General features: G+C 48.6%; 1 protein-coding gene across 2 annotated transcripts in view; it reads left to right on the plus strand.

Annotated features, from left to right (window-relative positions):
* Positions 1-25,189, plus strand: part of USP7 (ubiquitin specific peptidase 7) — a 1,253,379-nt gene that overhangs the window by 1,153,215 nt on the left and 74,975 nt on the right. For both annotated transcript variants that reach the window (XM_069210408.1, XM_069210409.1), the window contains exons 27-28: positions 1,825-1,924; positions 24,558-24,677. In XM_069210408.1, the coding sequence (XP_069066509.1) occupies positions 1,825-1,924; positions 24,558-24,677 (220 nt within the window). The remainder of the gene's footprint in view (positions 1-1,824; positions 1,925-24,557; positions 24,678-25,189) is intronic.

Genomic DNA, 25,189 nt, shown 5'->3' on the forward strand with positions numbered 1-25,189 from the left:
AGGCTTTGTTTTTGACCCCAGAAAGCACAAAGGCTATCACCCCATGAGGTTAGAAACTGGTCTCTTAATGACAGGCTGGCCCAGACTGGTCAGCCTCTCGCTAAGGGTTGATTTAAAATACTGGAGGAATCTCTAAGATGCAGTCTGTGTGATTTTCATAATAAATCCAACACTGGCATCAGTGTGGGTTTATTGGGCTGAGAAGTTTGATACCAAACCTCCCAGTATCCAGTGTAGCCATTATGGAACTGTGGAGTTCGTGTTAACAAACTCCCAGCCCATGTGCTCAATATAGCCACACTGCAGTTAGTGTCTAAGAATGGACTTAGACAATGTAGGGGCATATTGCTCATGCAGCTCTGCCCTCACCTTTGGCATAGTGCACCCTGCCTTAGGGCTTGTAAGGCCTGCTAAAGGGGTGACTTAACTATGCCACAGGCAGTGGTTGTTGGGCATGGCACCCTGAGAAGAATGCAATGTCAACTTTACCTTTTTCTCCCCACCAGCACACACAAGCTGCAATGGCATGTGGATGTGTTTGATGAGGGGTCCCTTCGTCTGGCAACAATGCATGATGCAGCCCCTGAGGACCCTCTCCGGTCATAGAGGCCCTTGGTACCACCTGCAGCTTTTACAAGGGACTTAGATGTGTGGCGATTGTGGAAACAGTGTACAGTTTTTAGGAAAAACACTGTCAAGTCCGGCATCAATATCCTGCAAAAAGTGTGGGGGGGGGGGGGGTAAATCATGCCAATAGGAGCCCTTTCCTACACATGATGCCAACGACTTACACAGAGTTTACCAACATCACCTAACGGCACACAGGGGTAATACTCGAGAGATATCTCCGGATCTAGGCTGAAACCTGGGGGAAATTCTAGGGTAAAGAATCTGCAAATAGAACATATCTCCACCAGATAATGTGTTACCAAAGGTAGTAACTTGTTCATTAATGGAAAAATCATAGGTAAACAACATGAAGAATGAAGTGGGTTTTTTGTTTCCTCCTTGCATGTTTTTCAAAAGTCAGACCCTTAATACAGACTGACCAAGGCAAGAAGTGTTATAGAAAATGTTCTTCACTCTGCTGAATAAACTGTACAGAGAGGGTAATAGTAGCTGACTTTCTGTAGAAAGATTCTTTTCAAACCGCTGAAAAGTTTGTTTAATCTTTAATAGAATTTGGAGGTTCTACTTTTAAGCACTGGTGAGGGGGAGAACAATAACCTGCACATAAGACAATCATTTGATGACTCCAAGCGGCAAGTCTGATCTTAATTATATGGAAAATGGGGCTTGCTATGCAGAAAGATAGTGTGGTTTCTCTTAGTTTAATTATATAAACCTGACCTGAGCTTGAGTGCCTTAGTCATTTGCAGAATCGCATTCAGGTAAGCTATATAGATTAACCTGGTCCACAGCACCTTAAATCAGGCCTTAGGAAACAGATCGACAGTACCATGACCAGAATGAAACTGGGCTATAAAATAAATAAGATTCCTTCACTTAATTTTCAACATAAAACAGGAGAGGGTGCATATGGTTCCCTACTTCAAGGTACCGTATTAGATATTGGCTGGGTTGATGAGGGAGCACTTCTTGTATTTATTTTGTTTTAAAAAGAGGAAAGCTGTATTCTGTAAAAATAAAAACTGCCCTTCTTAGTTTGAAATTTATTAGAGGAACACACCTAATTCAAAAGATGGTTCTGATTGCAATATAAAAAGTTATATTATTAAATAATTATCCAGTAAATGTGAAGTTTGGCACTTGTCAGAGAAACATGAGCAATAGTCCCACGGTTTACATCTTTATTTTCCCAAGGTTGCTAGAAATTGTGAGCTACAAAATTATTGGAGTCCATCAGGAAGATGAGCTTTTAGAATGTTTATCACCTGCAACAAGTCGAACATTTCGAATAGAGGCAAGTACACACACGTATATATTTATTTATATATATGTATATGATTGCATTGCTCTTTACTCTTCATAAAATAAGGATGTAAAGTGCAATATATGTGGCCACAATCATGCTGAGAATGTCACAATGTGGATCAAATGTTGGTCTTTCTTTCCGCAGGGGTAGAGTGATGGTTTTACCAGGCTGTCTGAATGGTATCATAGAACGCATTATTGAGTGGCAGAACAAAGTTTGGCTCTTGAATTTAATCTTAGAATGTCTCTGAACAGTGAATCGTCTGAGGGTCAGTGGCATTTCAAGTCTTCTGATGATCCATTTAACATTGAGCCCGCTTTCCATAGAGCAGTGGTTCCCAGACATTTTAGTACCTCAACCCACTTTTTAAAACACCTACACGAGCCACTTACCTTTGATGTACATGAGGTGGGGAGATATGTGAATGTACTAACGCATTGTGTGGTAGCACGTTGTCATTTACAGACTGCACACTTTCATTGAAATGGCTACTAAATTTACAGATACTAAGATAAAACTGTATAGCGCACAAATCAAAACGTGTGGAATTCGGTTTTCTATGAATATTTATCATTTCTGCATCACCAAGTAATTGTCTTGATTTGTTCTGATGCTATTAAAATCTGTTTCCAGCACACTTCAGAATAACAAATAAAAAGTACTTCATTCTTGCTTTCTTAACTGCTTGATGCAGACAGTTAATTTACTGGTATTTTACATTGTGTTGCGTAATGCAGAGAATGTCCTACATGGTCATATAATTCACTGTAAAAACACCTCTTGCTTTGTAGTCAGGGCAAGAAAAATAAAGATCAATCCCAAAGTAAAAAGAATAAAGGATCCTGGCATTTGAACTATGAATCATCTGCAAAGTGACAAGTTAAGCACCGAAGTTAAAGGCATCTTTATTTATTGCTCTGACTTTCACGACCTACCAAAAATCAGTTCACGGCCCACCAGTGGGTTGGGATCCACAGTTAATGAAACACTGCTATAGAGGATGCTTTGGGTCCAGTAGATTTCATCAGAAGCTTTGTGATGGATACTTTGAACTGCAGATTTCTCACTTTCAAAATATCCCCAGGTACTATACTGCATCTGGATGATTTTCTTATCATTGCTCCTGCAGGCAGATAGTTGGCTCCGTAGTGGGTCTGGAGATACTGCTCCAAGTTGCGGGGCTGTTTGCAATCCTGTTGTAGGAGGCTGTGCTGTGCGAAGTACCATTTCCCATCAGTCTTCCAGTATGCCAAAGTTAAATGACGCAAGAAAACTCCAAAGCATCTTTTAAAAGCAAAGGGGAAATGGTAAAAGGATGTAAATAAATCAGTGAGTCATTCCCCACAAATTTCTTGTGTCTCGGGTCCAGTCCCACAGTTGATCCCAGCGTCACAATGAATTGCAGCCTTAAAAGAGGCAATGCTGCGTGTTTTTCTGGACTTTTTCAGCTCTGTAGGAAAATGGCCCTTGTTGCAGTTACACACTTCCCCCCCCCCCCCCCCCCCCCCCCCCCCCCCACACACACACACACACACACGTTTGCCTGATGTTGATGCTGACTGGACAGTGTGTGCTGGGACCCGACTAACCAGGCCCCAGCACCAGTGTTCTTTCACTAAAAATGTACCATTGTTTCCACAATTGGCACACAGATAAGCCCCTTGTAAAAGGTTCCAGTGGTACCAAGGCCCTTTTGATAAGGGAAGGTCACTAAGGGCTGCAGCATGTATTGTGCCACCCTAAGGGACCCCTCACCTAACACATGCACACTGCCATTGCAGACTGTGTTGGTGGGGAGAAAAAGGCAAAGTCGACATGGCATCCCTGTAGGAAGCTTGTTGGGAACCGGGGGTCACTTAGGCGATGCAGGCAGGGCACAGGGGGGCTTCTCGGGCCAGCCACTGACAGAGCTCGGACGAGGGCCGCCTGCTAGTCACTCCTTGTAAGGAAATGCCTCCTTGGCATGGTTACCCCCTGACTTTTTGCCTTTGCTGATGCTAAGTTATGATTTGGAAGTGCGCTGAGGCCTGCTAACCAGGCCCCAGCACCAGTGTTCTTTCCCTAACCTGAACCTTTGTTTCCACAATTGGCACACCCTGGCATCCAGGTGAGTCCCTTGTAACTGGTACCCCTGATACCAAGGGCCCTGATGCCAGGGAAGGTCTACAAGGGCTGCAGCATATCTTATGCCACCCTGGGGACCCCTCACTCAGCACAGACACACTGCTTGCCAGCTTGTGTGTGCTAGTGGCGATAAAATGACTAAGTCGACATGGCACTCCCCTCAGGGTGCCATGCTAACCTCACACTGCCTATGAAGTATAGATAAGTCACCCCTCTAGCAGGCCTTACAGCCCTAAGGCAGGGTGCACTATACCATAGGTGAGGGCATAAGTGCATGAGCACTATGCCCCTACAGTGTCTAAGCAAAACCTTAGACATTGTAAGTGCAGGGTAGCCATAAGAGTATATGGTCTGGGAGTCTGTCACACACGAACTCCACAGCACCATAATGGCTACACTAAAAACCGTGAAGTTTGGTATCAAACTTCTCAGCACAATAAATGCACACTGATGCCAGTGTACATTTTGTAACATGCACCCCAGAGGGCACCTTAGAGGTGCCCCCTGAAACCTTAACGACTATCCGTGTAGGCTGACTGGTTTTAGCAGCCTGCCACACACCAGACATGTTGCTGGCCACATGGGGAGAGTCCCTTTGTCACTCTGTGGCTAGTAACAAAGCCTGTACTGGGTGGAGGTGCTTCTCACCTCCCCCTGCAGGAACTGTAACACCTGGCGATGAGCCTCAAAGGCTCACCCCCTTTGTTACAGCACCCCAGGGCACTCCAGCTAGTGGAGTTGCCCGCCCCCTCCGGCCACAGCCCCACTTTTGGCGGTAAGGCCGGAGAAGATAATGAGAAAAACAAGGAGGAGTCACTGGCCAGTCAGGACAGCCCCTAAGGTGTCCTGAGCTGAGGTGACTCTGGCTTTTAGAAATCCTCCATCTTGCAGATGGAGGATTCCCCCAATAGGATTAGGGATGTGCCCCCCTCCCCTCAGGGAGGAGGCACAAAGAGGGTGTAGCCACCCTCAGGGCTAGTAGCCATTGGCTACTAACCCCCAGACCTAAACACACCCCTAAATAGAGTATTTAGGGGCTCCCAGAACACAGCAAGGTAGTTTCCTGCAACCTAAGAAAAGAGGACTGCTGAACTGAAAACCTGCAGAGAAGACAGAGACACAAACTGCCTTGGCCCCAGCTCTACCGGCCTGTCTCCCCACTTCTAAAGACACTGCTCCAGCGACGCATTCCACAGGGACCAGCGACCTCTGAAGCCTCAGAGGACTGCCCTGCATCTAGAAGGACCAAGAACTCCTGAGGACAGCGGCTCTGTTCCACAAAGACTGCAACTTTGCAACAAAGAAGCAACTTTAAACCAACACACGTTTCCCGCCGGAAGCGTGAGACTTTGCATTCTGCACCCAACGCCCCCGGCTCGACTTGTGGAGAACAAACACCACAGGGAGGACTCCCCGGCGACTGCGAGACCGTGAGTAGACAGAGTTGACCCCCCTGAGCCCCCACAGCGACACCTGCAGAGGGAATCCCGAGGCTCCCCCTGACCGCGACTGCCTGCTTCAAAGGCCCGACGCCTGATAAAGACCCTGCATCCGCAGCCCCCAGGACCTGAAGGATCCGACCTCCAGTGCAGGAGCAACCCCCAGGTGGCCCTTTCCCTTGCCCAGGTGCTGGCTACCCCGATGAACCACCCCCCCCCCCCTCCCCCCTTGCCTGCCTGCATCGCTGAAGAGACCTCTTGGTCTCCCATTGATTTCTATTGCGAACCCGATGCTTGTTTGCACACTGCACCCTGCCGCCGAGGGTGTACTTTCTGTGCTGACTTGTGTCCCCCCCGGTGCCCTACAAAACCCACCTGGTCTGCCCTCCGAAGACGCGGGTAGTTACCTGCTGGCAGACTGGAACCGGGGCACCCCCTTCTCCATTGAAGCCTATGCGTTTTGGGCACCACTTTGACCTCTGCACCTGACCGGCCCTGAGCTGCTGGTGTGGTAACTTTGGGGTTGCCCTGAACCCCCAACGGTGGACTGCCTTGGACCCAAACTTGAACCTTGTAGGTGGTTTACTTACCTGCAAAAACTAACAAACACCTACCTCCCCCAGGAACTGTTGAAAATTGCAATGTGTCTACTTTTAAAATAGCTATATGTCATTTGTGTGAAAACTGTATATGCTATTTTGCTAATTCAAAGTTCCTACATGAAATACCTTTCATTTGGAGTACTACTTGTAAATCTTGAACCTGTGGTTCTTAAAATGAACTAAGAAAATATATTTTTCTATACAAAAACCTATTGGCCTGGAATTGTCTCGGAGTGTGTGTTCCTCATTTATTGCCTATGTGTGTACAACAAATGCTTAACACTACTCCTCTGTTAAGCCTACTGCTCGACCACACTACCACAAAATAGAGCATTAGAATTATCTATTTTTGCCACTATCTTACCTCTGAGGGGAACCCTTGGACTCTGTGCATACTATTCCTTACTATGAAATAGTGCATACAGAGCCAACTTCCTACACTCTTGCGCTGGTAGGTGGATCCTCTCGGTCCTGGGGGCTGCGGGTGCAGTGCTTAGTCCAGGCATCGGGTTCCTTGATTACCAGGCAGTCGCGGTCAGGAGGAGCCTCTGTATCCTCCTCTATGCAGGTGTTGCTGAGGGGGTGCAGGGAGGTCGACTCAGGGTGTCCACGTCGTGGGAGTCACCTGGGAGTCCTCTCTGCGATGTTGGTTGTCCTGGACTCGAGCCGGGGGCCTTGGGAGCAGAGTATGAAGACTCACACTTCTGGCGGGAAGTGAGAGTCTCTTTAAAGTTGTTTCAAAGTTGAAAGTTGCTGCAGTCTCTGAACAGTGCTGCTGTTCTCGGGAGGTTCTTGGTCCTTTAGGTACAGGGCAGCCCTCTCAGTCCTCAGAGGTCACTGGTCCCGCTGGATGCATCACTGTGCAGGTTGTTTGAGTCTGGAGACAGGCCGGTAGCGCTAGGGCCAAGTCAGTTGGTGTCTTCGTCGTCTCTGCTGGGCTTTCAGGTCAGCAGTCCTTCTTTCTTCAGGTTGCAGGAATCTGATTTCCTGGGTTCAGGCTCGCCCCTAAATACTCCATTTAGGGGTGTGTTTAGGTCAAGGGGGCAGTAGCCAATGGCTACTGTCCTTGAGGGTGGCTACACCCTCCTTGTGCCTCCTCCCTGAGGGGAGGGGGGCACATCCCTATTCGGGGAATCACCCAATCCCAAGATGGGGGTTTTCTAAAGGCAGTGGTCACCTCAGCTCAGGGCGCACCTTAGGGGCTGTCCTGACTGGTAGGTGACCCCTCCTTGTTTTTCTCATTATCTCCTCCGGACTTGCTGCCAAAAGTGAGGGCTGTGCCCGGAGCGGCGGGCATCTCCACTAGCTGCGATGCCCTGGGGCGCTGTAGTAGGCATGAGCCTTTGAGGCTCACTGCCAGGTGTTTCAGTTCCTGCAGGGGGAGGTGAGAAGCACCTCCACCCAGTGCAGGCTTTGTTCCTGGCCACAGAGTGACAAAGGCACTCACCCCATGTGGCCAGAAACTCGTCTGGTTGTGGCAGCTTAACACTAGGGGTCGGACTGGCATGCAGGGGCCTTCTCCAAGATGCCCTCTGTGTGCATTTGTTAATGAATTCCACACTGGCATCAGTGTGCATTTATTGTGCTGAGAAGTTTGATGCCAAACTTCCCAGATATTATGGCTACCCTGCACTTAGAATGTCTAAGGTTTTGCTTAGACCCTGTAGGAGCATAGTGCTCATGCAACTATGCCCTCACCTGTGGCATAGTGCACCCTGCCTTAGGGCTGTAAGGCCTGCTAGAGTGGTGACTTACCTATGCCACAGGCAGTGAGTTGTGGGCATGGCACCCTGAGGAGAGTGCCATGTCGACTTAGTCATTTTCTCCCCACCAGCACACACACGCGGTGAGGCAGTGTGCATGTCCTGAGTGAGGGGTCCCCAGGGTGGCATAATGCATGTTGTAACCCTTAGAGACCACCTCTGGCCACAGGGCCCTTGGTACCAGGTGTACCATTTACAATGGACTTACCTGAGTGCCAGGGCTGTGCCAATTGTGGGAACAAAGGTACAGCTTAGTGAAAGAACACTGGTGCTGGGGCCTGGTTAGCAGGGTCCCAGCCCACTTGCAGTCATAACTGGCATCAACAAAAGGCAAAAAGTTAGGGGATAACCATGCAAAGGGAGGCATTTCCCTACAACTGGTAACAAAGGAACCCAACGCATGGACCAAGCACTGCACCTGCAGCCCCCAGGACCGAGAAGAACCACCTACCAGTGTAGGAGTGACCAGCAGGCGGCCCTCATCCAGGCTAGTCGGTGGCTGGCCCCCTGGTCTCTCCATTGTTTTCAACAACAAATCCAAAACCTACTCCCCTTCTCACCCCCACCCCCTCCCCCAAACGAAAGAGGATGAGACTAACCTTTCCCGAGAGAGTATTCATTTTCTAAGTGGAAGAACCTCGAAAGGACATCCGCTTTGGCATGACCAGTCCCAGTTCTGGGTTCCACTACAAAGTCCATTCCCTGTACGGATATCGACCACCTCAACAGTTTAGGGTTTTCTCCTTTCATTTGCATAAGCCATCTGAGATGTCTGTGGTCAGTTTGAACTATGAAGTGAGTACCAAAAAGGTATGGTCTCAACTTCTTCAGGGACCAAACCGCAGCAAAGGCCTCCTTCTCAATGGCACTCCAATGGTGCTCCCTGGGGAATAACCTCCTGCCAATAAAAGCAACAGGCTGGTCAAGGCCATCATCATTTGTTTGGGACAGGACTGCTCCTATCCCATGCTCAGAGGCATCTGTCTGCACAATGAACTGCTTAGTATAATCTGGAGGTTTCAAAACTGGTGCTGTACACATAGCTTGCTTCAGGGTGTCAAAGGCCTTGGTCCAGTTCACTTTCTTGGGCATTTTGTTGGAGGTACTTTCTGTGAAGGGTGTCACTATGGATTCATATCCCTTCACAAACCTCCTATAGTACCCAGTCAAGCCAAGGAATGCCCTGACTTGAGTCTGGGTTTTTGGAGCTACCCAGTCCAGAATAATCTGGATCTTGGGTTGGAGTGGCTGAACTTGGCCTCCACCAACAAGGGGACCCAAGTAAACCACAGTACTCTGCCCTATCTGACATTTAGATGCCTTGCTAGAGAGGCCTGCTGCTTGCAGGGCCTGCAGAACCTTCTCCAGTTGGACCAGGTGATCCTGCCAGTTGGAGCTAAAGACCGCAATATCATCAAGATACGCTGCACTAAAGGACTCCAAGCTAGCAAGGACTTGATTCACCATCCTTTGGAAGGTGGCAGGGGCATTCTTTAAGCCAAAGGGCATCACAGTAAACCGGTAGTGGCCATCAGGTGTAGAGAAGGCTATTTTCTCTTTTGCTCCATGTGGCATTTTTATTTGTCAGTACCCTGCTAAGTCAAGTCAAAGGTACTTAAGTCTTTGCAGCACCTAATTTGTCTATTAGCTCATGTGCCCTTGGGATGGGGTGAGCATCTGTCTTGGTGACATAGTTGAGCCGTCTGTAGTCCACACAAAACCTCATCTCTCTCTTGCCAACTTTTTTGTGAGGTTTGGGGATCAAGACCACTGGGCTAGCCCAGGGACTGTCAGAGTGCTCAATCACCCCCAACTCCAGCATCTTGTGAACTTCCTCTTTGATGCTTAAATTGACTTGTTCATACTGTCTGAATATTTTATTATTTACAGGCATACTGTCTCCTGTGTCCACATCATGGGTACACAGGTGTGTCTGACCGGGGGTCAAAGAAAAGAGCTTAGAAAACTGCTGGAGGACTTGCCTGCAGTCAGCCTGCTGTTGGCCAGAGCAGGTGTCTGAATAGATCACCCCATCTACTGAGCCATCCTGCTTCCTGGTCCTCATCTGGAACCATTAACCTGTTTACATCTGCCCTGTCATGAAAGATTTTGAGGTGGTTCACATGGATCACACTCTTGGGGGTCCTGCTAGTGCCTAGGTCCACCAGGTAGGTGACCTAGGCATAGTGGTCGCTGTGATGACATTGGGAGTAGTATATAGACGCTGCCCTTGCGCAATGATGTCAGTTGTTTTCCTTCCGTGCCAAGCGCTGATCCGGGAATAGCTCCCCTAGGCTGTTTTTTGGCTAAATTCGACCGTTTTGTCGAAGTTTTTTTGTGTGTCACTTTGGTGCGTCAAGATGTCCCCGAAGACCGGGTTCAAGCCTTGTAAGGACTGCCATCGGACGATGTCGGTGACGGATCCTCATCACGTTTGTCTGTGGTGCCTTGAGCGCAACCACGACCCGAAGTCGTGCTCCGGATGTCAGGCCGTGCACCCGAAGGCTTTGAGGGAGCCGTCTACTCAAGATGATGGTCTCGATCGGTCGCAGAGTCATCACCACTCGTCTTCTTCTAAATCCTCGGATCAAGGTAAGAAGAAGTCATCGAATAAGTCCCATCGCTCTCTGACTTCGCTCGGCCAACGTAGGACTAGCGTCCATGCACTAGGCCTCCGTCCTTGGAGCCTGTGTCTGGGTTGACTCCGCGATTCCCAGAGTTTCCCGGAGCTGGAGCGACCCCCGCCCAACTGAAAGTTTTACGAGTCCATGTGCCTCATATTTGGGCTGGCCGACCCCGATACGGTGCCTTTGGACCCAAAGGATTTGGCTAGGGGGTTTTGGGTTCCGCGCCGGAGGCTTCGGCCCCAGCCGCCGAGGTCTCCTCCGGATCTGTGCGCGGTTCTGCACTGGCACCGGTCGCACCCTCGAGACCTTCCCGGGCACAGGGTCCGATTATCAACGCTCCCGATGTCGGTGGTGCCCACTAACGACATCGACCCAGTTCTTATCCCCGACGACTCAGTGTGGCGTCGGCCGACTTCGGCTTCGGTGGGGCCTATTCGCCCCAGGTCGGATTTGGACCCTTTTTCCTATGGGTACGAATATTGGGAGGAATTGGAGGGGTCCCTGGACCCTTATGAATACCAGGATGACCCTGCTAAGGACTGGGCACAGGATATGGGCGAAGCCAATGCTCTTGATACTTCTGACGCTGGCATGCTGTCTCCTTCTACAGTGGGTACGCAGAGGGAGCAACTTATACTATGGTCATCAGTAGGGCACCTGAGGTCCTCAGCCTTGAGCTACCTACTGTATAGGTAAGGTCTAATCTCCTGACAGCAGTGCTTCAGCCTGGGGCTTCTACTTCAGAACCCCTTTTACCATTCAACGAGGCCCTCACCGATGTCCTTTTGGGTACATGGCCCAAACCCAACACAGGGGCTCCTGTGAACAGGACTATCGCACGCAGCCATCGGCCCGCGCCGAACGACCGAAAATTCCTGTCCCATCACCCCACGCCTGAGTGGCTGGTTATCCAAGCTTCCTCTTCTTCATGCGCGTTCCCTTCTGCACCCCTGGATAGGGAATCCAAAAGACTGGAACAGTTTGGCAAGAAGTTGTTTTCTTCCTCCAGTCTAGCACTGCGGTCTGAGAATACCGCGTGCCTTTTGGGCTGTTATACCTACTCCCTGTGGGATACGATTGCGCAAGTCCTGCCGCACATACCGGAGGAGAGGCCCATGCTATTCTTTCCCAAGCAGTGAATGATGGGAGAGACGCGGCAAACTTCACTATCCGTTGTGGGCTGGTTACGACCGACTCTCTGGGAAGATCGGTTGCAATGACAGTGGCCTTACGGTGCCACGCCTGGTTACGCACTTCTGGTTTCTCGGGGGATTTCCAATAGTCACTCATGGACATGCCCTTTGATGGCACCTGTCTCTTTGGAGACAAAGCAGACTCGGCCTTGGAGAGATTCAAGGATTCCCGGGCTACAGCTCAGTCCCTCGGTCTTTCCTCAGCCTCTCGCCCACCACAGTCCCCTTTTCGTCCCTTTTGTGGTCACGGAAGGGGCGTCCTGTCGCGTCCTCCACACAGCCACTGTGCCACGCACGCTGGCGAGCCTCTGCGTGGCCGAGTTAGTGGAATCCCACGTGGCAGTGGGACAGGGAACCAGAGGTCTCTCCTGTCCATCTTTGCCCCCGCTGCAGCCTCCAAACCCTCCTAGTCCGTCCCCTCACTCCTGCTCAGTTGGTGGCAGGATCTGCCATCACCTGCCCCACTGGGAACATATCAACATGGACGGGTGGGTTTTTGAGATCATTTGGAAGGGCTGCTCCCTTCCTTTCGAATCTGCTTCACCACACATGCCACCATCCTTCCATCACCTTCCGGAGGATCATTTGGCGCTTCTCCCCCACAAAGCCACGGCTCTCTTGGCCAAGGGAGCCATAGAAAAGGTCCCTGTGCCAGAAGTAGGTTGTGGTTGTTATTCCCGCTACTTTCTGTAGGAGGCTGGCCTGGCTTATAGTGGGTACCTGATGGTACTTACACCTTGTGTCAGGTCCAGTTATCCCTTATTAGTAGATTAGTAGTGTTCTAGCAGCTTAGGCTGATAGAGGTAGCTATAGCAGAGCAGCTTAGGCCGAACTAGGAGTCATGCAAAGCTCCTACTACACCACTTATATCATATAGCACTGTATCATAAGAATCACAATAATCGGTGTAGGAAGTTGGCTCTGTATATACTATTTCAAAGTAAGAAATAGTGTGCACAGAGTCCCAGGGTTCCCCTTAGAGGTAAGCTAGTGGCAAAAGCGGATAATTCTAATGCTCTATTTTGTGGTACTGTGTTCGAGCAGTAGGCTTATCAGAGGATAGTGTTAAGCATTTGTTGTACACACACAGGCAATAAATGAGGAACACACACTTAAAGACTTAACTCCAGGCCAATAGTTTTTATATAGAAAAATATATGTTCGGTGGCATGTGTAGCTGCAGATACACATGCTGTGCATAGTCCGCCGTCTGGTGTTGGGCTCGGAGTGTTACAAGTTGTTTTTCTTCGAAGAAGTCTTTTCGAGTCACGAGACCGAGGGACTCCTCCCACTTCGGTTCCATTGCGCATGGGCGTCGACTCCATCTTAGATTGTTTTTTTTCCGCCATCGGGTTCGGACGTGTTCCTTTTCGCTCCGTGTTTCGGGTCGGAAAGTTAGTCAGAATCTCCTGAAAATTCGTCGGTATTGTTTCGTTCGGTATCGGGATAGTTAGGGCAAATCGACACCGAACCTTAAAGAGCCCCGGTAGCCCTTCGGGGTATTTTCGATCCCCCGTCGGGGCCTGGTCGGCCCGACCGCGTGCAACATCGAGACTGATGGAACGGACCCCGTTCCGATTCTGTCCTAAATGCCACAGTAAATATCCTTATACAGACCAACATTTGGTCTGTAACTTGTGCCTGTCCCCCGAGCACAAGGAGGAGACGTGTGAGGCCTGTCGCGCGTTTCGGTCGAGAAAAACGCTCAGAGACCGAAGAGCCAGGAGGTTGCAGATGGCGTCCACGCCGACAGGACAACAAAGGTTCGAGGATGAGGAAGAAGAAGAAACTTTCTCCATCCACGAGTCGGATTCCGAAGAATTCGACGTCGAAGAGCAACCAACCGTGAGTAAGACGTCGAAACAAAGATCACACGAAAAAACAGACAAAGCCCAGGGGACGCCACTGCCAACAGGCCATGGCATAACCCATAAAGTAGGTGACCGTCCATCGGCACCGAAAAAGGGCGAGCTGGTGCCGAAGTCGTCCGACTCAGGTCGAGACACAGGCACGCAACACTCTCGGGACCGAGAGAGTGGTGCAGAAAAGGGTCGACACCGAGATAGCGGCACCGAAGCTGCTCGGCACAGAGACAGCGGCACCGAAGATGGTCGGCACCGAGAGGGCACGACACCGAAAAAAAGAAAGATCTCGTCGGAGCCGAAAAAAACTAGACACAGTTTCGGTGCCAAAACACCCGGCAACCGAACCGAAAACCAGTTCCTACTCAGAGGAACAATCACTGTCCTCCCAACTAAAAAGACACAGGTTTGAGGAGGAATTACAAACAACAGAAGTAGATCACACGCAAAAGCGGATCTTTATCCAAAGGGGTACAGGGAAAATCAGCACTCTTCCCCCAATCAGAAGGAAAAGGAAACTTGACTTCCAGCAACAAGACAAGCCACCACAAGCAAAGGTGGTAAAGAAGGTAACTCCACCACCCTCTCCACCACCGTCAACTCATGTATCACCGGCACAGACTCCACCACAATCACCAGCTCATACCACCATGAGCCAAGATGATCAGGATGCATGGGACCTCTGACGCTCCAGTATCGGACAATAGCCCAGAGTCGTACCCAACTAAACCCTCACCACCTGAGGACAGTACAGCATATGCACAGGTGGTAGCTAGGGCAGCCCAATTTCATCATGTATCGCTACATTCGGAGCCTATCGAGGATGACTTCCTCTTTAACACCCTGTCCTCCACCCATAGCCATTATCAAAGCCTTCCTATGCTCCCGGGAATGCTAAGGCACGCTAAACAGATTTTTAAGGAGCCAGTTAAAAGCAGAGCAATAACTCCAAGGGTGGAGAAAAAATACAAGGCACCGCCCACAGACCCTGCTTTTATTACATCACAACTGACACCAGATTCAGTAGTCGTAGGAGCAGCTCGTAAAAGAGCCAACTCGCATACATCAGGCGACGCACCACCTCCGGACAAGGAGAGCCGCAAGTTTGATGCAGCTGGTAAAAGGGTTGCAGCACAAGCTGCAAATCAGTGGCGCATCGCCAACTCGCAAGCACTCCTAGCGCGATACGACAGGGCCCATTGGGACGAGATGCAGCATTTCATCGAGCACCTCCCCAAAGAATTCCAGAAACGAGCGCAACAAGTGGTTGAAGAGGGACAAAATATCTCCAACAACCAGATACGTTCTTCTATGGATGCAGCAGATACAGCTGCAAGAACAATAAATACTGCTGTGACGATAAGAAGGCACGCATGGCTGCGCACATCTGGCTTCAAACCTGAGATACAACAGGCAGTGCTCAATATGCCGTTCAATGAACAGCAATTGTTTGGGCCGGAAGTGGACACTGCAATTGAAAAATTAAAGAAGGACACCGACACAGCCAAAGCCATGGGCGCACTCTATTCCCCGCAGGGCAGAGGCACATTTGGCATATTTCGCAAAACAACTTTCAGAGGAGGGTTTCGAGGTCAAGCCACAGAAGCCAGCACCTCACAAACAAGACCACCTACCTACCAGGGACAATATCAAAGGGGAGGCTTTCGGGGCCAATACAGAGGGGGCCAATTCCCAAGAAACCGGGGAAAATTTCAAGGTCCCAAAACCCCTCAAAATAAACAGTGACTCACAGGTCACACAACCCCTTCACACAACACCAGTGGGGGGAAGACTAAGCCAGTTCTTCAAATCTTGGGAGGAAATAACAACAGACACTTGGGTCTTAGCAATTATCCAACATGGTTAATGCATAGAATTTCTCCAACTCCCTCCAAACGTCCCACCGAAAACACACAATATGTCAAAACAGCATATAGACCTTCTAGGACTAGAAGTTCAAGCATTACTGCAAAAAGACGCAATAGAATTAGTACCAAGTCCACAAAAGAACACAGGAGTTTACTCACTGTACTTTCTAATACCAAAAAAGGACAAAAGTCTGAGACCAATATTAGATCGCAGAACACTAAACACCTACATCAAATCAGACCACTTTCACATGGTCACGTTACAAGACGCAATACCACTGCTAAAACAGCAAGACTACATGACAACGTTAGATCTAAAACACGCGTATTTCCATACACCGATACATCCCTCGCACAGTTAATACCTAAGGTTCGTATTCAAAGGAATACATTACCAATTCAAAGTGTTGTCATTCGGAATAACAACAGCGCCAAGAGTCTTTCCAAAAGTCTAGCAGTAGTAGCTGCACATATCAGGAGGCAGCAAATACACGTGTTCCCGTACCTAGACGATTGGTTAATCAAGACCAACTCGCTAACAAAGTGTTCACACCACACAGATTATGTTATACAAACCCTTTACAAGCTGGGTTTCTCCATCAACTATGCAAAGTCACACCTTTTGCCGTGTCAAACACAGCAATACTTAGGAGCGACAATCAACACAACAAAAGGGATAGCCACTCCAAGTCCACAAAGGGTTCAAACTTTTCACAAGGTGATACAAGCCATGTATCCATCACAAAAGATACATGCAAAGATGGTATTAAAACTCCTAGGCATGATGTCCTCATGCATAACCATTGTCCCAAACGCAAGATTGCACATGCGGCCCTTACAACAGTGCCTAGCATCACAATGGTCACATGCACAGGGTCAACTTCTAGATCTGGTGTTGATAGACCGCCAAACATACATCTCGCTTCTATGGTGGAACAGTACAAATTTAAACAAAGGGCGGCCTTTCCAATACCCAGTGCCACAATAGGTGATAACAACAGATGCTTCCATGACAGGGTGGGGAGCACACCTCAATCAACACAGCATCCAAGGACAATGGGACGTACATCAAAGAAAGTTTCATATAAATCACCTAGAACTGTTAGCAGTATTTCTAGCGTTGAAAGCATTCCAACCCATGATAACCCACAAATACATTCTTGTCAAAACAGACAACATGACGACAATGTATTATTTAAACAAACGGGGGGACACATTCCACACAGTTGTGTCTCCTAACACAAAAAATATGGCATTGGGCAATTCACAACCACATTCGCCTAATAGCACAGTTTATTCCAGGGATCCAAAACCAGCTAGCAGACAATCTCTCTCGGGATCACCAACAGGTCCACGAATGGGAAATTCACCCCCAAATCCTGAACACTTCCAAATTTGGGGAACACCTCAAATAGATCTATTTGCAACAAAAGAAAACGCAAAATGCCAAAACTTCGCATCCAGGTACCCACACCGGCAATCCCAAGGCAATGCTCTATGGATGAATTGGTCAGGGATATTTGCGTACGCTTTTCCCACTCTCCCTCTCCTTCCATATCTAGTAAACAGATTGAGTCAAAACAAACTCAAACTCATACTAATAGCACCAACATGGGCAAGACAACCTTGGTATACGACACTACTAGACCTGTCAGTAGAACCTCATGTCAAACTACCCAACAGGCCAGATCTGTTAACACAACACAAACAACAGATCAGACATCCAAACCCTGCATCGCTGAATCTAGCAATTTGTCTCCTGAAATCCTAGAATTTGGACACTTAGGCCTCACTCGAGTGTATGGAGGTCATAAAACAAGCTAGAAAACCTTCCACTAGACACTGCTATGCAAGTAAATGGAAAAGATTTGTTTGTTACTGTCATAATAATCAAATTCAACCATTGCATGCATCTCCAAAAGATGTAGTAGGATATTTACTACATTTACAAAAATCAAATCTAGCTTTCTCTTCCATAAAAATACATCTCGCAGCAATATCTGCTTACCTGCAGATTACTCATTCAACTTCCCTATTTAGAATACCTGTCATTAAAGCGTTTATGGAGGGCCTAAAGAGAATTATACCACCAAGGACACCACCTGTTCCTTCATGGAACCTCAACATTGTCTTAACAAGGCTCATGGATCCACCTTTCGAACCCATGCATTCTTGTGAAATGCAATACTTAATGTGGAAAGTTGCATTTCTTATTGCCATTACATCTCTAAGAAGAGTAAGTGAAATACAGGCGTTTACCATACAAGAACCATTTATTCAAATTCACAAAAATAAGGTCGTTCTAAGAACAAATCCAAAATTCTTACCAAAGGTTATCACACCGTTCCACTTAAACCAAACAGTGGAATTACCAGTGTTCTTCCCACAGCCAGATTCAATAGCTGAAAGAGCACTACATACATTAGACATCAAGAGAGCACTAATGTACTACATTGACAGGACAAAAGAAATTAGGAAGACAAAACAACTATTTATTGCCTTCCAAAAACCTCATACAGGAAATCCAATTTCAAAACAAGGTATTGCCAGATGGATAGTAAAGTGCATCCAAACCTGCTATCTTAAAGCAAAGAGAGAACTGCCTATTACTCCAAAGGCACACTCAACCAGAAAGAAAGGTGCTACTATGGCCTTTCTAGGAAATATTCCAATGAACGAAATATGTAAGGCAGCAACATGGTCTACGCCTCATACATTTACTAAACACTACTGTGTAGATGTGTTATCTGCACAACAGGCCACAGTAGGTCAAGCCGTACTAAAAACTTTATTTCAAACTACTTCCACTCCTACAGGCTGAGCCACCGCTTTTGGGGAGATAACTGCTTACTAGTCTATGCACAGCATGTGTATCTGCAGCTACACATGCCACCGAACGGAAAATGTCACTTACCCAGTGTACATCTGTTCGTGGCATTAGTCGCTGCAGATTCACATGCGCCCACCCTCCTCCCCGGGAGCCTGTAGCCGTTTAGAAGTAGATCTTGAACATTTGTACATTTGTAAATATATTACATTAAACCTTCATTTTGTACATACGTATTTATTCCATTGCATGGGCACTATTATTAGCATACACAACTCCTACCTCACCCTCTGCGGGGAAAAAAAATCTAAGATGGAGTCGACGCCCATGCGCAATGGAACCGAAGTGGGAGGAGTCCCTCGGTCTCGTGACTCGAAAAGACTTCTTCGAAGAAAAACAACTTGTAACACTCCGAGCCCAACACAAGACGGCGGACTATGCACAGCATGTGAATCTGCAGCGACTAATGCCACGAACAGATGTACACTGGGTAAGTGACATTTTCCTTCCTTAGTTTATTTTAAGAACCACAGGTTCAAGATTTTCATCAAACACTTTAAATGTAAGGTACTTCACTTAGATACTTTAGGGACTTGGAATGAAAACAATATCATGTATAGTCTTTGTAAAAATGGCAATAAGTCATTTTCAAAGTGGGCACAGTGCAAAAATCAACAGTTCCTGGGGGAGGAAAGTAAAGGTTAGATTAGGAGGTAAGTAAAACACTTACAAGTCTCAGTTCTGGGGCATAGGCAGCCCACCGTTGGGGGTTCAAGGCAACCCCAAAGTTACTACACAAGTAGGCACACAAAACACACCCTCAGCGGCACAGGGGCGGCTGGGTGCAGTGTGCAAAGCAGGCGTTGGGTTTTAGGTAGGAAACAATGGAGGGACCCAGGGGTCCCTCTAGCGGTGCAGGCGGGGCTCCTTAGGGGAGCCACCAACTGGGCTAGGCAGAGGGTCGCCTGGGGGTCACTCATGCGTCTAAGTTCGGTTCCTTCAGGTCCTGGGGGCTGCAGGTGCAGTGTTGGTTCCAGGCATCGGGTCCCTTGTTACAGGCAGTCGTGGTTAAGGGGCGCCTCTGGATTCTCTCTGCAGGTGTCGCTGTGGGGCTCAGGTGGGGACGTCTCTGCTTACTCACAGGCTCGCAGTCACCGGGGAGTCCTCCCTGAGGTGTTGGTTCTCTGAATCTCGAGACAGGGGTGTCCGGTGCAGAGTGGGAAGTCTCACGCTTCCGGCGGAAAACATGCAGTCTTTGAAAGTTGCTTCTTTGTTGCAAAGAAGTAACTGGTTTTAAACAGGGACGCTGTTCACGGGAGTTTCTTGGTCCTTTAGTTCAGGGCAGTCCTCTGAGACTTCAGAGGTCGCTGGTCCCTGTCGGATGCGTCGCTGGAGCAGGCTTTCGAAGTTGGAAACAGGCCGGTAGGGCTGGGGGCCAAAGCAGTTGTTGTCTTCCTCCTCCTCTGCAGGCTGGTAGGTCCGTAGTCCTTCTTGTTTCTTCAGGTTGCAGGAATCTGATTTCCTGGGATCTGGGGAGCCCCTATATACTGAATTTAGGGGGGTGTTTAGGTCTGGGAGGGCAGTAGCCAATGGCTACTGTCCTTGAGGGTTGCTACACCCTCTTTGTGCCTCCTCCTTGTGGGGAGGGGGCTCATCCCTAATCCTATTGGGGGAATCCTCCAAACTCAAGATGGAGGATTTCTCAAGGCAGGGGTCACCTCAGCTCAGGACACCTTAGGGGCTGTCCTGACTGGTGGGTGACTCCTTGTTTTTCTCATTATCTCCTCCAGCCTTGCCGCCAAAAGTGGGGGCCGTGGCTGGAGGGGCGGGCATCTCCACTAGCTGGGATGCCCTGGGGCGCTGTAACAAAAGGCATGAGCCTTCGAGGCTCACCGCCAGGTGTTACAGTTCCTGCAGGGGGGAGGTGAGAAGCACCTCCACCCAGTACAGGCTTTGTTCCTGGCCACAGAGTGACAAAGGCTCTCTCCCCAAGTGGCCAGCAACATGTCTGGTGTGTGGCAGGCTGGCAGAAACCGGGCAGCCTCCACTAGAAATCGAGTAGGTATTCAGGGGCATCTCTAAGATGCCCTCTGAGTGTATGTTATAATAAATTGCACACTGGCATTAGTGTGCATTTATTGTGCTGAGAAGTTTGATACCAAACTTCCCAGTTTTCAATGTAGCCATTATGGAACTGTGGAGTTCGTGTTTGACAAACTCCCAGACCATATACTCTTATGGCTACCCTACACTTACAAGGTGCCCTACAAAACCCCCCTGGTCTGTCCTCCGAAGACACGGGTACTTACCTGCTGGCAGACTGGAACCGGGGCACCCCCTTCTCCATTGAAGCCAATGCATTTTGGGCACCACTTTGACCTCTGCACCTGACCGGCCCTAAGCTGCTGGTGTGGTAACTTTGGGGTTGACCTGAACCCCCAACAGTGGGCTACCTTGGACCCAACTTTGAACCCTGTAGGTGGTTTACTTACCTGCAAAACTAACAAACATTTACCTCCCCCAGGAACTGTTGAAAATTGCACTGTGGCCAGTTTAAAAATAGCTTATTGCCATTTGTGTGAAAACAGTATATGCTATTTTGCTAATTCAAAGTTCCTAAAGTTCCTAAGTGAAATACCTTTCATTTAAAGTATTGTTTGTAAATCTTGAACCTGTGGTTCTTAAAATAAACTAAGAAAAGATAATTTTCTATTTAAAAACCTATTGGCCTGGAATTCTCTTTGAGTGTGTGTTCCTCATTTATTGCCTGTGTGTGTACAACAAATGCTTAACACTACCCTCTGATAAGCCTACTGCTCGACCACACTACCACAAAATAGAGCATTAGAATTATCTCTCTTTGCCACTATCTTACCTCTAAGGGGAACCCTTGGACTCTGTGCATGCTATTTCTTACTTTGAAATAGTACATACAGAACCAACTTCCTACAAGGGGTCTCTGACATCACCTGCTGGCACTGGCCACTCAGAGCTGTCCATTGTGCCCTCACACCTCTGCATCCAAGATGGCAGAGGTCTGAGACACTGGAGGAGCGCTGGGCACCTCCCCTGGGAGGTGCTGGTCAGGGGAGTGGTCCCTCCCCTTTCCTTTGTCCAGTTTCGTGCCAGAGCAGGGCTGGGGGATCCCTGAACCGGTGTAGACTGGCTTATGCAAGGAGGGCACCATCTGTGCCCTTCAAAGCATTCCCAGAGGCTAGGAGAGGCTACTCCTCTCAGGCCCTTTACACCTATTTCCAAAGGGAGAGGGTGTAACACCCTCTCTCAGAGGAAAGCCTTTGTTCTGCTTCCCTGGGACTGGGCTGCCCAGGCCCCAGGGGGGGCAGAAACCTGTCTGAGGGTTGGCAGCAGCGGTAGCTGTAGAGAAAACCCCAGAAAGTTAGTTTGACAGTACCCGGGCTCTATGCCGGAAGCCACGGGGATGCATGGAATTGTCCCCACAATACCAGAATGGTATTGGGGGTGACAGTTCCATGATCCTAGACATGTTACATTGCTATGTTCGGAGTTACCATGGTGACGCTACATATAGGTATTGACCTATATGTAGTGAACATGTGTAATGGTGTCCCCGCACTCACAAAGTCCGGGGAAATTGCCTTGGACAATGTAGGGGCACCTTGGCTAGTGCCAGGGTGCCCTCACACTCAGTAACTTTGCACCTAACCTTCACTAAGTGAAGGTTAGACATATAGGTGACTTATAAGTTACTTAAGTGCAGTGTAAAATGGCTGTGAAATAACGTGGACAGTATTTCACTCAGGCTGCAGTGTCAGTCCTGTGTAAGAATTGTCTGAGCTCCCTATGGGTGGCAAAAGAAATGCTGCAGCCCATAGGGATCTCCTGGAACCCCAATACCCTGGGTCCCATATACTAGGGAATTATAAGGGTGTTCCAGTGTGCCAATCAGAATTGGTAAAATTAGTCACTAGACTGCAGTGACAATTTTAAAGCAGAGAGAAAATAAACACTGAGGTTCTGGTTACCAGAGCCTCAGTGATACAGTTAGGCACCACACAGGGAACACATATAGACCACAAACCTATGAGCACTGGGGTCCTGGCTAGCAGGATCACTGTGACACATATCAAATACACTGACAACATAGGGTTTCCACTATGAGCACTGGGTTCCTTGGCTAGAAGGATCCCAGTGAGACAGTAAAAAAAAAAAAACACCCTGACATATACTCACAAACAGGCCAAAAGTGGGAGGGTAACAAGGCTAGAAAGAGGCTACCTTCCTACACATGCCCTTCAGCCGATGAGGCATCTAGGGAACTTGGACATTCGGAGCGTGGTGCCGTCGCCAGGACCAACTCCTCATCTTCTCCCTTTTCCACGGACCGGAGCAATCCCTGCTCAAATAATGGAATTTTATGACGTCATGAGCCTTATTTTTAAGCGGGCTGCACCCTAGGGTGGGTCTTTGGGCCCCACTGGGTCATCAGGGGCCCCATTGGGATCGACGTCGGCAGATCCGGACCGGTCCCACACAGCCGACCTCCGGGTCCGACGTCTACACTTCCTCTACCACCGATGCCCACAGGTGGTAGCCCCGTCCTCATTCTGGATGAGCCAGAGCGAAGTCATACGACACCGACCTTGACTGCGCCAATTAGGCCCAAATCATTGCCTGAGCCTTATTCTGAACAGCCAGGCACAGGAGAGGAGTGGGAGGGATCTGAGGACCCTTTTAATGTACGACCTGGAGCAAGAACTGGACTGGTATGAGGATGTAGGCCAGGCCAGTGGACTGGACACGTCTCCAGATACTGGTATTCTTATGCTATGGTGGTGCGTAGGGCAGCTGAGGTCTTGGACCTAGACTTGCCCACGGTGCCAGTCAGGACGAATCTCCTGACAGATGTGCTTCAGCTGGGGGTGACTACATCAGAGCTGATGCTGCCCTTCAGTGAGGCCCTAACGGTCGTCCTTCTGGGAACATGGTCCAAACCCACCACAGGGGCTTCTGTGAATAGGACAGTTGGCCGGCGCCAAAGACCTGCTCCAAGCGACCCTTGTTTCCTTACCAAACACCCCACCCCGGAGAGCTTGGTGGTCCAAGCCTCTACTTCCCGTGGTGCCTTCCCTTCCGCTCCCCGAATAGGGAATCCAAGAGGCTGGATCAGCTTGGAAAGAAGTTGTTTTCTTCCTCCAGCCTGGCATTGAGGTCAGTAAACATCTCTTGGCTGTTGGGCCGTTTCTCCCATACTTTATGGGATACAGTGGCACAAGGGCTGCCCCAGGTCCCGGAGGGCGTACTGGACACTCACCCAGGCTGTCAAGGATGGGAGGGATGCAGCCAAGTTTACAATCAGGTTTGGACTGGACACAACCGACTCGCTGGGTAGAACGATTGCGTCGACAGTGGCCCTTTGTCGCCACACATGGCTACGTTCAACTGGCTTTTCAGGGGATGGCCAGTCAAGTTTGATAGACATGCCTTTTGGTGGCTCTTGCCTTTTTAGTGAGAAGGCAGACTCCATGCTTGAGAGGTTCATGGATTCTCGAGATGCGACTAGATCCTTGGGCCTCTCAGCACCAGCTCGACAGCAGTCTGTCTTCTGTCCGTTTCGAGGCTTTGAAAGGGGTGCGGTTCCACACCAGCCACAACTCTGCCACCGTCCTCAGGCTTCACACCAACCCGGGAGAGGACGTGGTCATGGTACCATCCAACCCAGAGGGTCTGGCCAGCGGTCGGCCACCACACAGCCCACCTCCACTGCGCCCAAGTCCTCCTAGTGTGGTTCTGCAGGAGCATGTCCGTCCCGTTGGAGGGAGGATTCAATTTCATCTCCTTCACTGGCATTCCATCACAACGGACAACTGGGCCTTGCAGATCATACGGAAGGGCTATGCCCTCCCCTTCCAGTCTTTTCCTCCCTCTGTCCCTCCGACAAAAGAACGGCTGATGGGGGACCATTCAGTTTTGCGCCGCAAGGAAGTTACGGCTTTCTTGGCCAAGGGAGATATAGAAAGGGTCCCGATGTCAGAAGTAGTCCGTAACTGTTAGTACCAGATAATTTGTTACCGAAGGTAAGTAACTTGTTCTTCTGACAGAGAAGGAAACCGCAAAGTCAATCATATGGTGTATTGCAACATCACATTAAAGATGGACGACAAGCACTAGGTTAGGCTAATGCTCTTCAAGCAACATTTCTCATGTTTTCGACATATATTTTGCATTTCAACTTTCTATGGCTCATGTATTGGAATTTAATGGAAACTGATGTTATTTGTACATGCATTGTTTTGAACATTTCTGGTCTCTTAAAATGTTTCAATGTATTTTGTAGGAAATCCCCATTGACCAGGTAGACCTAGATAAAGAAAATGAAATGCTAATCACAGTTGCACATTTCCACAAAGAGGTATTTGGAACGTTTGGTATTCCATTTTTGCTTCGAATACACCAGGTAGGAATTTTTAAATTGCCTTCAGTTGTAGGGCACATTATTTTACTATCTCTTGCCATTCTACTTGACGTTGGTTGATGAAATTATTTGAATTGTGAAACGTAAGGAACTAATGCTGTTTGTGTAAATGAGTTAGCTAATTTTAAAGCATGCCGTCTCTGGGGGTATTTTCTCTTCTGGGAAAATTATTTTACAAACATCACTAGTACTTCTATAAAGGGATTTCTTAAACTCATTGTGAACCACCAAATGTTTTGGAATAGTCACAATTTTTGTTTTATCTTTAATATTTGCTGTTGCATGAGGCATGCTGAACAAAGGTTTTAGCCATCTGTTTACATTTTTATTGTTATCCTGTATTCAGGCTTGTGGTTTCTGCATCAAAGGGTAACAAAATCAGAGCATATAAGAAAAGTTTAAGGAAATGAACTGTAGTATAGTGTGTGGTTGTGAGACTATGCTGTGTAATACACTATCAACCCTTTAAGGACCATTCAGGTTTCACCTATCAA

This window comes from Pleurodeles waltl, chromosome 10 (genome assembly GCF_031143425.1).
Source record: "Pleurodeles waltl isolate 20211129_DDA chromosome 10, aPleWal1.hap1.20221129, whole genome shotgun sequence".
Taxonomy (NCBI): domain Eukaryota; kingdom Metazoa; phylum Chordata; class Amphibia; order Caudata; family Salamandridae; genus Pleurodeles; species Pleurodeles waltl.